Below are 16,624 nucleotides of genomic sequence, written 5' to 3' on the forward strand. Positions count from 1 at the left end.
CATTGAAAACACTTAAAATATTCTAAAGTAGAAGAAAACACAAGGTGCAGGGATATGCAAAGGTTGTGCTAAAGGGAAAAAATTCATATAGCCAAATGTGTTAGAATTAATTTTTTGTAGCATATTGAGAAAAAATACAAACAGATGCTATGTGTTTGTCGTTACCTCATTTTCTAACAGTAAAATTGTGTGGACATCCTTGATAACTTTTGTCAATTTGTCATATTTTATGTTTCATACATTTTTTTTCCGCACTAGTGGCCTTCATTTGTCAGTGAGTTGACAGGAAATGGGGTTCAGAGAAAGGGGAAGACAGCCAGCAAAGGACCATGAGCCGGGAGGGTTGTGTCAAGGACTGGGGCGTCTGTGCCTGTGCCTCCATCGTGCTTCATTTTTGTCAATTTATAACATAACAATTTCATGAGCAGGACTGGAAGAAGAAATAAAGATATGGAGCAGCAGAGGAAAGGAAGAAATGGACCTGGACAGGACAGGACAGGAAGTTCAAAAGCAACAGCTTAGAAAAACTATGAGTTTAAAATGTTTAGGATGTGTTTATAGCAACTAATGATAAAGGAAAACATAAAAAAATTAAAATAGCTCTTGCACCGCACGAGTTTTGCCTCAAAATTCACATTGGAAACAAAAACCTTTGTTAAAGGAGTGGATCAGCACATATTAATTTGTCTCTTAACCTGAAAACATTCAATTCACAGGAAATCTAAAGGTCCTGGCCTTGGATAGATGAGCCACTGCTAATCGTAGCAAGAAAAATAGAAGAAGATGAAAACAAACCTCTACACTCAACAAGGGCGAGTGTTTTAAGATGCCCGGTCAGCAGCATCTCCTGCAGGTCTCTGTATGAAGAATTCAGAGTGATGAAGCGCAGATCTCGGACCATGATGTCCTCCACACGGATATTATACTTCCTAAATCATGGAGGAGAAGGTAATAGTTTGGGGATGGAAAGGGTGAGATTAAAAAAAAAATCTGAACGAAAACAAATGAGGGCTCATAATTATTTCAAAAGCGAGAAAGAAAGAAAATCAAACTCACTCGTGGTGTCCCATGCCCAGCTCTGGCAGATAGGGGAGTTTCTTGATGCGAATGATGGAGTCGTACAGGGATGGTTGGAGCGCCTGCGCCACGGCGTTGGCCAGGATCACGGCGATCATCACAGGCAGGATGTGGGAGATCTGTCCGGTCAGCTCAAACACAATGACCGCGGTGGAAACAGTGTGAGTGACCGCTCCAGAGAGCGCTGCAGCCCCTGCACAGTGAGAAGAGGAAGCAGATGTATAACTGTCTTCCTAGATCTGTACAGCTGCATGTAAAACCTGCCATTAAAAACAGGATTTCTGCAAGATTTCGCTCCTACTCCAAACAATTCTCTTTTAAAACATGAACATTTTTGACCCGTTGAACTCACGAATTTTAGTGCTACTGTAGTTCAAAAAAAGGTTTCTGTTTTGGATTACAGCAGTATTGATTTCATTCATCCTATCTGGATGTTTTGCTATGCCGGTGTAGCATTTGGTGCCTGCAAAGTGATGAGATTTGCTGAAGCCTCAGGGCTACGGCAATTAAGGTCACACAAAGCGCGCACATTTAGAGAAATGGGTATAAAATGCAAAGTAGAGGGAACAACCGAGTATAAGAAGCAAGTTAGCGACTCACCAACTACAGCATAACCACCGGGAACAATGGGATAGACACTGCCATCTTCATGGATGCCATCAGGAAACATGGTCGCCATGATTTCTCCCACTAATCTGCCAAATGCTGCGCCTGCCAGTCAACAACAGACACAGAATGACGCTGATCCTTAAAGAGCAAAAAATAGCAGCTCACTTGAAACCAGAGGAAAATGCTGACTTATTTATTCACCAATAAGAAAGACAGGCATGAAGGCTCCACATGGGACCGGCATGGTGGTGGCTACAGCAGACATCCAGAACTGAAACACAGAGAAAGGTTTGGGTGGAAAAATGTAGTTCTTCAGCTTTACACCTGAACTGCAGAGTTTTAGGCAAAGTCCTGATTTACTAGTAACACCTTGTCACCGGATAATAGGTAAATTATATGTTAGAGTCAGAAATTATGCAGCGAGACATATATTGTGCTTTACAGGCTTTGTGGCTTCAGATTGTATTAAGTAGCTGCAAAGAACTTGATTAGCTAGAAAAGATGCTATTGCATATGAAACCCTATTGTCACAGGTAGTCTAACCCTGGCACAAAATGATCTATCATACATTTTAATGTTAACATGGTTTTAGTACAGGTACAGCTGTCAAAGAGTGTTGTTGAAATGACTTCAACAATCTAAGGAGCAGACAGGTTGGTTTGATTTCTAAAAAGTTATTGTCTTCTATTGTTGGTAATGTTTGCCTCCAAAGAGCATAAAGGCATCCTTGTTTTGCATCAAAATCAATCATCTTACATGAGGGCTCCTGCATCTGAGGTCATGCATATTGCAGCAGAAAGACTAGTTTTCCAAACGATCAAGAACTTAAAAGGTTAGAACGTTGACGTTATATTCGTTAAAAAACTTTTTTTTTTTGCAGGCTTTGGCTTTCTCACAGTTCACTGCCAGAACAGTCCAGGAATAAACATATATATATATATATATATATATATATATATATATATATATATATATATATGTACAGTACATATGTCCCCTGTTTGACAACGGGTGCTCAAAAGCAGTTTATTGCTTTTACCAAATTTCTTTTCAGATATGAGCCTCACTAGGAAGCTGTGTTCACATCTCAAAAGGCAGGAGGATAAACAGAAGCCTAAAGAGCACTAACGACACAAATAAAGGTGCACCATCAGGGTTTGTTCCAGAAGTTGATGTAAATGTTGATGTAAATGTTGAATATGGTTATAAAAGCTAGCTATAAATACGCAAGAAAACTCTTAAAGGTATAAATCACAACTTGTGTGTCGCTGCCACAAACTGGCCTCGGCGTGTACAGAGAAGGTTTTTTAATTACCCGAATCCACTGAGGAGTGCAAGTGCAATGTTGAAGGGCCATTTTTATACAACTCATGCAGGTAACATTCCCCCACACCATTCAGCCTTCAAGTCTTACCTTCATGATGATGAAGAGGATGAGCGTGACGAAGACGTTGACCTGGGGGTGTTTCCAGGCATGATGGTGGCTGATGTAGTCAAACTCCTCCGCTACACCCTGGCGACACCAGGTGCGGTTGTCGAACAGCGCAACCAGAGACTCGTGCTGCGTCAGCTGAGAAACAGGGAAACTGTCAGAACGGCCGATAACTCAGACAAGTACAAGAAAAACAAACCCTCATCGCCATGTATTGACGTGGCTCCTGGGACGATTATTTAGAAACAAAGATCCCTTTGTCAAGATTTATTTGGATAATTTCTTCAAAATTACAAGTGCAGATATATTAAGACTGTGAAGTCTTTAACAAAATTAAGGAGCAAACTCAGACGATGATCTATTTTGGGAGCTTCTAAGGTTATTTCACAACATTTGAGTTAATAAGAGGCAAATCTCAAAGACAGTCTATCTTTGGGATATTGAAATTAAATCAGGAAAGATATTAGGAAGCGTCTTGTGGACCTCCGCTTGTTCATCCTGGGGTGTGATTTCTAGATGCTTGAAGGTGCCACAGTCATTTGTTCAATGATTTATACACAAATATAAACGGAAAAGTAAACCCATCACCCTGTTCAGGAAGGAGGCAGGTTCTGTGTGAAAAATCTGATTAAATGAACATGTATTTGTGCAAAATGTGTGTAAGGTCCCTAAAAGAAAAGTAAAATATTGTAAGCATATGCTGGCTGCCATTATCCACCTTTAAACTAGTCCTGTACCAACAGGATCCTGACAGCCCATTCTGTGGGATGAAGCCATTATTCCAATCACAACAGATGTCCTGGGTATGGAGGACCAAGCCTTCCATATTTAAAAATAAATATGTCTCACTGTATAATTTAATTTCTATCTACATTTATTAGTTTATTGTATTTCTGGTGGCAATTAATTGTATGCTTATTTATTTATTGAGCATTTATTTATTTCTGTATTTATTTTTAAATATGGAAGACTTGGTCCTCCATACCTGTGGTCTGTTGAAACTAACATAGAAGTGCATGGCCATGATGACCGTCGTTGCATGTGGTTGGAAGAAGGTGGAAGATAGAAACCCCGAGAGCACCGTCACAGCTGCAAAGTGCAGGAGTGGCAGCATCATGCTGCAGGATTGTTGTGCCTCACATAATAGGAAAAAAATGCTGAAGCAACGTGAAATCAAGAAATCAGTAAGGAAGTTAAAGCTTGTGTTTTGTGAATCGACAGTCACATTAAGCATACGACCAACTCAGTCACCAAGTGGCTGAAGTAAAACAAGGTCAATGTTTTGGACTCAGTTACAGCTTTATGTGGCCAATAAAAAAAAAGAACTACTGCAAAAAGCATGTGGAATGACACCCCACGGACAATGCAACGGACTACTAAAAAAATGTGTTTAAACTTTTTAATTTCAAGTGAATAATAACTTTTTCTCAAATACAAATAGAAAACACAAATATTTTGATAATCTTAATTGACCAGAAACAGGAACGGTTCTGTCTGATTTAATGGCTTGTTTGTCTTTTAATGCAGTGTATGTGATTGAAACTGTAAGTGAGAATCATCAGAACCAGAGCTCTACATCTTGGTTTACCTGAACAAGGATACATTTCCTTTAATTTCCTGTTAATGGGTGGTTTTTCTTCCCACTGTCGCTTCATGCTTGCTCAGTATGAGGGATTGCAGCAAAGCCATGTACAATGCAGATGACTCTTCCTGTGGCTCTACGGTTCCCCAGGAGTGAATGCTGCTTGTCGGGACTTTGATGCAATCAACTGGTTTCCTTATATAGGACATTTTTGACCAATCTGTATAATCTGACCCAATCTGTATAATATGATTGAACTTGACTTTGTAAAGTGCCTTGAGATGACATGTTTCATGATTTGGCGCTATATAAATAAAATTGAATTGAATTGAATTGAATTGAATTTTCGTGTCCCTGCTTGATCAAGAGCTCAGGCACTGGCTCTGAATGTCCATAAAGATGTTTTAAAAACACCTAACCATCTGAGCAAACATAACAGCTGTTACACGGCTTATTAAGTATGAAGAACCCAACTTGACACCGACTCTCACTGCATTTAAAAACATCCATCAGTTATCTCACAACAACCAAGACGTGCTTTCCTTCTGTCAGAAAAGGTGCAAATGTATTTTCTCACCTGTCCAGCCATGAACTGCCCGAAGCCAGGAGGAAACGTGAGCGTGGACACCAGCAGGGTGACGAGGGCGGGGTACACCAGCCGCCTGACAGGAAGAGACGGACTGTGGGGTCATTAATGGGCGTGCTCGACACCCCGTAAGTACGCAGTCCATTCACCGCTCTATGAGTACCTTCTGACGCTGACGTGTGTCAAGCTGACCTAATTCACACACCTACATTTCTTCAGAACAACACTATCAGTGTGACACGCAGCGTGAGCAGGAAGTTGTTAAAACACAAGTGAAAAGAGGAGCAGGATTACGGTCAGAGGGTGGAAAGGTACAAAGCACAGTAACAGCAATGTGTCATTTTAAAAAAAACACACACAACCATCAACAAAACACTTGGGGTTTAAGGTGATTTATTTTTTTATGTTTAAATCTCTTTTACGTTGTCTCCTAAACACTCTTTTTGCGTGAAATTGTTGTGTTTCTGTTTTCCATTTTGTTGTAGTGTTTACTTTTTCTCATCATATGTTTGTCCTGGTCTCGTGTCAGCCAGATTTTATTTTTTTCATCTGTCTCCATCTAACCCTGCCTTCTGTATCTTCTTCTTTCACACCAACCACCTACATGTCCTCTTTGGTCTTCCTCTGGTAGTTCCAGCCTCAGCGTCCTTCTACCGTTGTACTCACTCTCTACACGTCCAATCCATCTCAGTCTGGCCTCTCTGGCTTTATCTCCAAAACATCTAACATGAGCTGTCCCTCTGAAGTACTCCTATCCATCCACATCCCTCCAAAAGGGAGCCTCAACATCTTCATCTCTGCCGCCTCCTGTCTCCTCTTCAGTGCCGCTGTCTCTAAACCTGACAGCATCACTGGTCTCACCACTGTCTTGTACACCTTTCACTTTTTCTTTCATTCTCTCTCTCATATCACACAACGCACCTGGCATGTTTCCACACTCCTGCTTGGACACGTTTCTTCACCTCGTCTCATTACTCCCCATTGTTCTGGACTGTTGACCCGAGGTACCTAAAATCCTCTACCTCCTTTATCTCTGCTCCATGTAACTTCACATCTCCACTTGAGTCCCTCTCATGTTTACAGACATGTACTCTGTCTTGCAACGGCTAACCTTAATTCCTCTCCTTTCCAGGGCAAACTTCCATCCCTCTAGATTTTGCTCCACCTGTTCCCTGGTCTCACCGCAGATCACAATATCATCTGCAAACATCATAATCCATGGAGCTTCCTGTCCAACCTCACCTCTCACCCTGTCCATTACCAAAACAGAAGGGGCTCAGAGTGTATACATACATATACTTACATATATATATATATATATATATATGCACAAGTGTGTGTTGTCATGGTGTTCATGATGCACTTGCTGTTTGACTTGTCTTTGTATCTTATCCACTTCCTGATGTTCCCCTTTAAGGATTTATGACAGCAGATTATATGCAAACAACGCCATATTGTGCCTAATCAGTGTTTATCAAAGTATTTTAAAGACCAAGATCAGATACTCACTTCCTCAACAAGAACTTGTTAATAGTCTTCTGCTTCCTCATGCACTCCACAATCAGTCGGTTCAGGTAGACAAACAGAGCCCCACCAAATCCACAAGCAATCCTGCAAACAGACAAACGGGACTTGTTTAGTATGTAGAAGAAATTACCACAGATCCCAATTAAGCCAATTATTGTTGGAAGCTCTGTCACAAGAGGACATTATTCTAATTTCCTGTTTACAGGAACATTTTAGCGTCTAACTAATTCGGTAAAGGCTCATCCAAGTTTATTATTTTCAAAGTTTCTTGCCCCATTTTCTGAAAAACAAATCAACCTTCAAAGTCCAAACAGTAACAGGACTGCTATAGAGGAGAAGACTTCAAAGAAGGCTTGACAGCGCTCAAATATCCTCTGAAACTAAACTCTGTTTAATGCGGAGTCACTCCAGAGAAACACACCCACCCGAGGATGGCGAACGCCGGCAGCTCCTGAAGGTCAAACGGAAAATCCAGACGGAAACGTGTCTTAAAGAGAGCAGTGATGGTCTCTGGGGAAAAGAAGATTGTTCTCACTCCGCAGCAGCAGACATTACCCAGCCATGAACGACAATCTGTCATCCCGACTTTTGAATAAAGATGGCTGAATATCAAAAATGCAACAACTACAAAAAAATGCTGCTGTTTGTGCGACAGACCTGGTCCCCAGCACAGGTGAAGTGGCACAAATATACACAGAGACATATATTAGCATCTCCTGTACCTTCCTCCTGGTTCCAGACAGCCAGCACTCTGAATATGAAAGCACTGAAGGTGGCGGCGAAGAAGCCCCTCCAGTAGTTCCTGACTGCAAAAAACGTTGACGTGACTTCGATACTGAACAGCACACCTGCAACGCACAAATGCACACCGAAATAATCCCACATTTTAGCACAGAAAAACGGCCACAGGGCCTTGCAAAAGTACCCAAGCCTCAAGAACATTTTTTTTTTTAAATATTGTCATGTTACAACCACAAACTTTTGGGAAAGTAGTGAATAGTTTGGAAGTCGACATAAAGGGAAATAGGATGTTCTGAAAAAAACATTACATGCGTTTGAACTTAGTTCCTTTACCCCGAAGCCTCTAAACCCAGCAGAATTGATTGCATTCAGAAGTCCCATAGTTCAGTATAAATGCGACGGTTCTGTTAAGGTCCCAGAGGATTGTTTGAGAACATCAGAGTACAGAGACCATCGTGGAGACCAAGGAACACAGCTATGGGTCGGGGACAAAGCTCTGGAGAAATCTGAAGCAGGGCTGGATCATGAAACAGTATCAGAAGCTTTGACCACTGGTCAATCCATCCTCCAAAAATTGAAGAGAGTAGGGCAAATCTGGAGAGCCATGAATGCATGTAGATCTGACTAAAGTTACACAAACCTATGGAAATGCTGAAGGAGCTGCAGCTTAGGTGGGAGGAACAGGTGAAAACCCATGAAATGTTCTGATTGCAGTTTGCCACCAATCGTGTAGTTAAAGAGGATGCTCTGGTCAGATCAGACCAAAATATATAACTTGTTTTTGCAAAATGTGGCAAAACGAACACTTCCCATCACCCTAAACAGACTTCTCTCCTGTGGTGACACATGGTGGTGGCCACATCGTGCTGTGGAGATGTTTTTCTTCAGCAGGGACAGAGAAGCTGTAGAGTGGGAAGATGGATGGAGCTTAATGCAGGTAAATCCTAGAAGAAAACCTGTGAGAGGCTGCAAAGGACTTGAGACTGGAGGTTCAGCTTTCTGCAGGACACTAACTCTAAACCAACGGCCAGAGTTTCCAAGGAATGGTTTACATCAACGCCTGTTCATGCTTTAGAAAGGCCAAGTCAAAGTCAAGACTTCAGCATAATTAAGAATCTCTGACAGGACTGGAAAACTGATGTTTGAAGTATTTCTCGTGCTGTGAAAAGCTGCTAGAGACATAACTAGAAATATTTTGAGCTGTATTTGTGGCAGGCTTAACATAAAGGTACGTTTTTTAGATGGGAAAACTAGACTGCTCGAAAAGCAGGATGTTTGGCATTTGTCAGAAAAGGGAGGTGATACAGGCATGTGGCGGCCACACATGCTACTAAATCTCATTTTGACTTGTTTAAGGACATTACATCAAAGCTGGATCCGCCTGTAGTGTTTTTCCACTTTAATTTTCAGTGTGGCTCCAAATCCAGACCTACATGAGTTAATAAATTTGATTTCCATTGTTATTTCTTTTGTTGTCAGCACATCCAGCTATGTAAAGAACAAAGTATTTAATAAGAATATGTGATTCATTCAGATCTAGGATGTAGTATATTAGTGTTCCCTTTATTTTTTGAGCAGTGTATTTTAAAAATGAACCTTTTCAGTCCACTTCTCAATCCACCAGCCTGCTGATTTAATTTTTATTTAGCTCAAAGCAAAATTTGTTTGCCATATAAAATACAAGTTTTTGCACATACCAACAGTTGCATAAATAAAGGTTATTCGTTTTTTAAACTGATTCTACACCTTTTTTCTGGTCTAAACCATTAGATTCCAACATATAGATGGAGGTGTATAGCTGTAACGTGATGAAATGTGAAAAGGTTCAGTGGTTAGTAACACTTTAGCGAGGCACGATACCCACATCTTGAAAATAATCCCCTGATGAATCCAAAAAGTTTTAAAACTGGGGCTGCAAATATTTATATTCATAGCCAGTTATGTTCTCTACTTTTCATTAAACCAATAAAACCAAAGAATTGTCAATCCGCACAGCAAATAATTTTGGATTGTTTGTCTCCATCTGATCACTTAATGAGTGCTGTAAATCTCTCAGTAGCTGGACAGCACAAATTGTTCTGATGTCAGTACGAGTTTATTTCAGAGCTTTAAATGAATGAGACAACACGTCAATCATGTTGGAAAAAACAACAACAAGCCCTGTCTGTCTTTGTCTGTATAAAAGCATCAACTCAAACAAAACACATAAAGAGTTTTTGATTTAAAAACTAAAAAAACAAAAATAAATCAGGATTTAGATTTTATAAATGAGGGGAAATCGCTGACAAAGAATGTCTTAGTGTCATCAAATGCACTGGATGAAATAGGCTCATTTGCAGTGTTTTAAACACTTCAGGGTAAAAATATTATATATATATATATAATATGAATTAAATTAAATCAGAAGAGAGCTTAGTTGGATGACATAGTTTACAAGATGTAAAATCAGTTTTATTAACGATGTCAGAGGACAGGTCAGAAACTTCTTCAATTGCTCAGTAAAAAAAATAGAAGTTTAAACATTTCCCTGAGTGGGCGAGTCCATCTGGTTAGAAAAAAACGCCATCGAAAAAAGAACAGCTGCTGAGACCAAACATGATTCATCACTTTAACATTTCATCCAACAGACTCAAGTTTAGAAAGCCCTGACTTCAATCAAAGAGTGGGTGAAGTGTGTGTTTTGACCTAGAAGTAGGAAGAAAGTTCAAGGATCATCAACAAAAGAAGATCTAACTCATGATATAGATAAACAAATATGTAAATGACCTTATATGTTGTCCTGAAGTAATTAGTAATTTGATCTGTGTAGAAATGTTAATCACTATACCGCTTTTTCTTTTACTATTGGCCCTACGGCGTTTCTAGCTCTCTCATCGCTCATCAACAAGCTTAACGAAGCAAACAAGCTCATTATTGAGAGGAAAGTTAATAAAACTTCCAAAATAAATCTAATTTAGAGCTATTTAAAATAAACTTTTAACTGCAAAACTTTAATTGAAGTGATCAAATATGTAAAAATGTCCAATGTGACAAAACAATGAAAGACCTATTGCATAAAATTTCATCACTTTCAAGCTCTACAGGCACAGATGTTCAACTCATCTATTTGGGTTTTCTTCACCCAGCTAATCCTGTCCAGGGTTGGGGGAATACTGAAGCCTATCCCAGCAGTCATTGGGTGGGTGTACCTGGTGTGGCTACACCAGGTACGACCACCCAGGACAGACACACAGAACAGGACCCAGGACAGACTACCATCAACACACACACACGCACACAGATGAAAGCAAAAAATTTAAAAAGTAAATAAATAAAATCGAGACCTTTGATGTAACAACTCCAAACTCAGCTTCAATGTATGTATGTATGTATGTATGTATGTATGTATGTATGTATGTATGTATGTATGTATGTATGTATGTATGTATGTATGTATGTATGTATTTTTTCACCTCAGGAATATCGCCAAAATTAGAAACATTCTGTCCAGGGGTGATGCTGAAAAACTAGTCCATGCATTTGTTACTTCAAGGCTGGACTATTGTAATTCTTTACTATCAGGAAGTCGACAAAATGCAGTTCAAAGTCTTCAGCTGATCCAAAATGCTGCAGCAAGAGTTCTGATGAAAATCAACAAGAGGGATCATATTTCTCCAATTTTAGCTTCCCTTCATTGGCTTCCTGTTAAATCAAGAATAGAATTTAAAATTCTTCTTCTAATGTATAAAGCCCTTAATAATCAAGCTCCATCATATATCAGAGCTCTGATTACCCCGTATGTTCCTAACAGAGCACTTCGCTCTCAGACCGCAGGTCTGCTGGTGGTTCCTAGAGTCTCTAAAAGTAGAATGGGAGGCAGATCCTTTAGCTATCAGGCTCCTCTCCTGTGGAACCAACTCCCAGTTTTGGTCCGTGAGGCAGACACCCTGTCTACTTTTAAGACTAATCTTAAAACTTTCCTTTTTGACAAAACTTATAACTAGAGTGGCTCATGTTACTCTGAGCTACCTTTATAGTTTTACTGCTATAGGCTTTGGCTGCTGGAGGACATCAGGGTGTAATTTTCTCACTCTATAGAGTTCTACTGTTCTTCAATTATGCATTACGTGTTGTCATTTCTGCTTTAACTTTCTGTTCTCTCTCTTTTTTCTTCATAGTAGGTACACCTGGTCTGACGTTCTGTTAACTGTGACATCATCCAGAGAAGACGGCTCACCCGCTACTACCATCTAATGTAGAACAGATTACTAGATCAATGTGTGCTTCTGTGCTTTTTTGTCTCTCTTGTTGTGTCTCTGTTCTGTCTTCTGTAACCCCAGTCGGTCGGGGCAGATGACCGTTCATACTGAGCCCGGTTCTGCCGGAGGTTTTCCTTCCCGTTAATGGGGAGTTTTTCTTCCCACTGTCGCTTCATGCTTGCTCAGTATGAGGGATTGCTGCAAAGCCATGGACAATGCAGACGACTCTCCCTGTAGCTCTACGGTTCCCCAGGAGTGAATGCTGCTTGTCGGGACTTTGATGCAATCAACTGGTTTCCCTTATATAGGAAATCTTTGACCAATCTGTATAATCTGACCCAATCTGTATAATATGATTGAACTTCACTTTGTAAAGTGCCTTGAGATGACATGTTTCATGAATTGGCGCTATATAAATAAAATTGAATGGAATTGAATTGTATGTATGTATGTATGTATGTATGTATGTATGTATGTATGTATGTATGTATGTATGTATGTATGTATGTATGTATGTATGTATGTATGTATGTATGTATGTATGTATGTATGTATGTATGTATGTATGTATGTATAACCAACTAATGCAGGGACTTTTTTAGGTATACATTAATGGCCGAGTTACGTTTGTTTGCAGATGATGCCATTCTTTATTCTTCTTTGCAATAGCCTCTGAACTGGGCCAGCTTTCTGCAGCATTATGGCCAGGAGGAGAGTAAGCACCTGCAACTTTTCCCAGCTCACGCTTCGGTTTGTAGAGGAGTTGCAGCAATAAGCCAGAGGGTTTAGGTATCCTGGGATCGGTGGGCTTGTGTTGTGTCTGAAAGGTTTGCAGGTGTTTTAGTTCACTGTGGAGAAGAATAAGCTGGGATCTGTAGGTCCAAACATGATAAGTCTGACTTTAATCTTGAGTTTTATCCTTTATGTGATCCATAAAAAGAAGATCAGAAGCACAGGTAGTTCAATTAACCTCATAGAATGGTTAAACACCTGGTAGTCTAAGCTAAGGCAAAGTGCTCAGATCCCCAGAAGGTGCTCTGCAAGAGCCACAAGTCAGATCAGTATCGAATTGAAATGTTTCCTTTATAGCTTTTCTGGACAGGTTCAGCAGACTGATAGCTTGCAGGGTAGACTCAGACATCGCTGGAGCGGCTACATATCTCATCGGAGCTTGGAACGCCAGGAGGAGCTGGAAAGCATCTCAGGAGGGGAGGACGCCGGGAACACCCTGCTTAGCCTGTTGCCACCAAGACCAAGCCTCGGTTGAGTGAAGGAAAAAGGATGGATGGATGTATGGACGGACAGATGGAACTCCTGGTTGAGTTGACATGGAATGTCCCACAAGGAACAATGGGAAACATAAATATACATGTAAGCTCACATGGCAGTAAGGATGATAGTCGTGGAGATACAGGATTCTGCACTGACTGAAAGAATTACAATAAAATGCTGGCCTAACTGGCAACTCCTACAGCTAGAAGATTACACATTATCTTCATCCTGTTAGCTTTTGTAATTATCTACCATTACTGGATCAAGTTCAGTCAGAGGACACGGTAGCAAAGTCTTACCTCCAATAGGAGCAGCAAAGCAGCAGCCAACACCCACGGCACAGGCAGCCGACAGCATCTCCGTGTTCCTCAGCTCATTCTGATTAAAGAGAGTGAGATATACATGTATGAAAAACCACACGGAGCAATGCAATCAAGACATTCAAAACACACCCACAGGTTTAAGTCAATGCATGCATGCAAAACACAGTGAATACAAAAGTGAAAACCAAAACACATTCAATCGTTCTCAGTTTCCAAAGCGTGCAACATGGAGTATTAATCCAGAAAAAACAATGTGTGTTCATACCTTGCTTCCCTCAAAGGGCTCTTCCTTCAGCAGTACGAGCAAAAGAAAAAAAAGTGTGAGTGCAGATGTGACTTTCTTATACACTAAATCCAACAAGGAGCGACAGCATTTCAGCAGATTTTAGTCTCTATTCAATGTTTCCCCAGTCGGATGTGGAATACTGTCCATGTAGCAGTCTGTATCAGTCTAAGTCTTTTGTAACTGTGCTGTCATGTCTTTTTTCTTCCTTTTGGACATCTCAGGCAGTGTATCTTCTTCCAAACTATCATGGCTGTGTGCAGTGAGGAGAATACCAGCCCCGGATCCAGTGCAGAAACAAGACTGAGGTTCCAGGTTGAGGTTTCATGTGCGTGGAGGTGAGAGCGTTTCCTGGGGAATGGCAGAAGGTCAAAAATAGCATGAAACACCTTTTTAAAGAATAATAGTTTTTGTTTCTTTTCTTCTATCATAATTATTTTTTTATTATTAAAAAGTAGCTTAAACTTAATTCATCTTCTTCTGCTGAGAAAAATCAGAATGGTCCTTATTTTTTCCCTTTGTTGCCTGAAAGGCTCTCTGCCTGTGATTTAAATCAGACATTTAAAGTTTTATTGATCAAATCACAGGTCAGTTTTTCACTTCGGGTGCTGGTCATTTCTCCCTTTTGGGCCCCGCCTGGGATAAAACAAAGACTGAACTGCACACAGAGAACAGAAGTGACGGGCAAAAATGCACAGAATGCACAGCGTTAACACGTTTTAGCTCCCAGGTGCGGGGAGTCACAGCGGGAGTCTCAGATACACCACAGAGCAGAAAAACTCTGCACAGCAGCAGCTCTGACTCTTTTTGCCCGCAGCTCTCCAGGCTGCATCGGGGAGGACATTAGTGGGCATCTCTTGACGTCGCTGGCCAAGTAAAAGATTGCATCCTCAAAGAAACCTTGGAATCAAAATGAGTGAGGTTACACCTTAATCTGTTGTTCAATAATACCACACTTCAGGCAGGAAATGTGTTTTTTTCCTCTTGTTGTTTTTGTTGTTGCTTTAGTTGTTGTTGTAGTTTATTCCTGACCATCAGATTATTTATCAAAAACCATCAACACTGTGCATCGTTTTTGGACTACTTACTTTGTCTTTTTGTCTTTTCACCTATTCCCACTGGCCTTGTTTGTGTTGGATAACTCACAATAAAAACAAACTAGGTCATACAACCAGACCTTTTACCAGTAGGACAATATGTTACAGCAATTTTCTAGGAGGTTGGAGCATACGGAGAGAGGGAGATCTTTGACCATCTAGCTTTGCACGATCTTCTTAGACAATCCGGTCCTGGGTCTTGTTTGATGCTCTTGATTCTTCAGCTTAGGTCACATGTTTTTCTAAAGGATTTCGGTCTGGGGACAATAGAGGAAAGTTGTGTTCTTTTGACTGGTAAATCCTTTCTGCTGCTTGGGATCATTGTCTCTCTGAAAAACCCAATAGAGATATATGTCCAGTTTTTTTTTCAGCAGAGACCCCTGGATCATTATTTAAGTTATTTTGGTATTACAAAGGTTCCATATTGAAATGCAACACACATACGTTTCACAGCAGGTTTTGTTATGTGAAACAGGCCCACGGCATAAATGATTCTCCACCACAGTACGTATAACACTCTCTGCAAAACTACTAAGACGTTTTGATGCTGAAAAGCCAAGTCTTTGTTTCATCTGACCAAAGTACGCGATTTCTGTTAAAGTAAGCACAATGTCCAGTAAACTCAACACATTTACATTTGTCATAGTAAGACAGAACAATTTTTTTTTTTCCTGCTTCCACCCCCAAACAACCAGTCGGCATGTAGATAGCCTTTAAAAAGCTGATGAGGGTTTTATGACCCCAACATGCAGAAGCTCTGCCTTTTTATTTTTATTTACTTTTACCATCTTTTACATCTCATGTTGTGCTTTTTGACAAGATACATTTTCTGTTTCTGGTTCTTGTCCAGACTTGTTGGCAACGATTCCAGTTGTTTTGGACTTTCAGTTTTGGCAAGCAGCCACTTTCCTATAGCCATTTTCTGCCTTATGAACGGCATGGCATACTTAACTCAAGTTGGATGTATTTTGTGTCATTTATCATTCAGATAAGTATTAGATAATCCTAATAAAAAACCCGTTCCTTTTCAAATGGTTTCAACTCTAGTTAAGCAGGACATACGTATATGGACTATTTGTGCTATATTTCTTAATTATTTTTGATAGATATTTGGTTTAATTGATGAACTTCTTATATGTAAAGCCCATTTGGGCATCTGTGTTGATTTTTAGATGTGCTTTATAAATAAAATTGATTTGACTTTAGTAAAAAATTCTAAACATATTGATCAATTTAAAAAAGTAGGTTAATAACCCAAAATACTTTGGTTAGATCTAACGGGATTACTACATTTGACAATGAGCGTGGCTCCTGTGATTTTATAAAATCTCATTTGTAGCAGGAGCTTTGCTAAGCATTATCAGCAACTCTCATGCCGAAACGCAGAGAGCATCTTCAACCATGGTATTTTTTTTGTTGCTGCTCGTTTTCTCACTGAGATGAACTGAAAACGAAAAAGAAAACCTTTCAAAAAAAACCAAAAAAACAATGCGACGTGTCTGTTGTTCTCACCATGTAAATCCCACCAAAAACGGCAGCCATGAATTTGCTCAGGAGAGCGGCGCACAGGCTGGCGACATGAACAAAGGGTCCCTGTGAAGGAGGGTGAAGAGAGATGTCACCAAACAGGATACTAATGAAAGCATTACAACTGTGAGAGGAGAATGCTGCAATTAACACCGGCAGGACCGTCATTAAAAACGCTTTACACAAACAAACCCCTCTCAGATTTATTTTCAGCCTACTTGATGTGCCAGCGTTTAGCAGTAAAATCGGGATGCTTTCACCAATGTTACCAAAAGCAGGAGGAGAAGCTTTATCTTTTGTAATCTTATGTAACAAAAAAAAAAAAATAAT

The 16,624-nt window shown here is 40.1% G+C and overlaps 1 protein-coding gene across 1 annotated transcript in view; it reads right to left on the reverse strand.

The window, feature by feature from the left end:
* The window catches only part of clcn2a (chloride channel, voltage-sensitive 2a), a 67,087-nt gene that overhangs the window by 13,027 nt on the left and 37,436 nt on the right, over nucleotides 1-16,624 (reverse strand). The window contains exons 6-17 of the mRNA XM_036138182.1: nucleotides 16,280-16,360; nucleotides 13,653-13,676; nucleotides 13,364-13,442; nucleotides 7,536-7,661; nucleotides 7,239-7,323; nucleotides 6,796-6,897; nucleotides 5,278-5,362; nucleotides 3,101-3,256; nucleotides 1,888-1,957; nucleotides 1,678-1,788; nucleotides 1,057-1,270; nucleotides 796-929 (exon numbers count right to left, since the gene is read on the reverse strand). Of these exons, the coding sequence (XP_035994075.1) occupies nucleotides 796-929; nucleotides 1,057-1,270; nucleotides 1,678-1,788; nucleotides 1,888-1,957; nucleotides 3,101-3,256; nucleotides 5,278-5,362; nucleotides 6,796-6,897; nucleotides 7,239-7,323; nucleotides 7,536-7,661; nucleotides 13,364-13,442; nucleotides 13,653-13,676; nucleotides 16,280-16,360 (1,267 nt within the window). The remainder of the gene's footprint in view (nucleotides 1-795; nucleotides 930-1,056; nucleotides 1,271-1,677; nucleotides 1,789-1,887; nucleotides 1,958-3,100; nucleotides 3,257-5,277; nucleotides 5,363-6,795; nucleotides 6,898-7,238; nucleotides 7,324-7,535; nucleotides 7,662-13,363; nucleotides 13,443-13,652; nucleotides 13,677-16,279; nucleotides 16,361-16,624) is intronic.

This window comes from Fundulus heteroclitus, chromosome 6 (genome assembly GCF_011125445.2).
Source record: "Fundulus heteroclitus isolate FHET01 chromosome 6, MU-UCD_Fhet_4.1, whole genome shotgun sequence".
NCBI classification, from domain to species: domain Eukaryota; kingdom Metazoa; phylum Chordata; class Actinopteri; order Cyprinodontiformes; family Fundulidae; genus Fundulus; species Fundulus heteroclitus.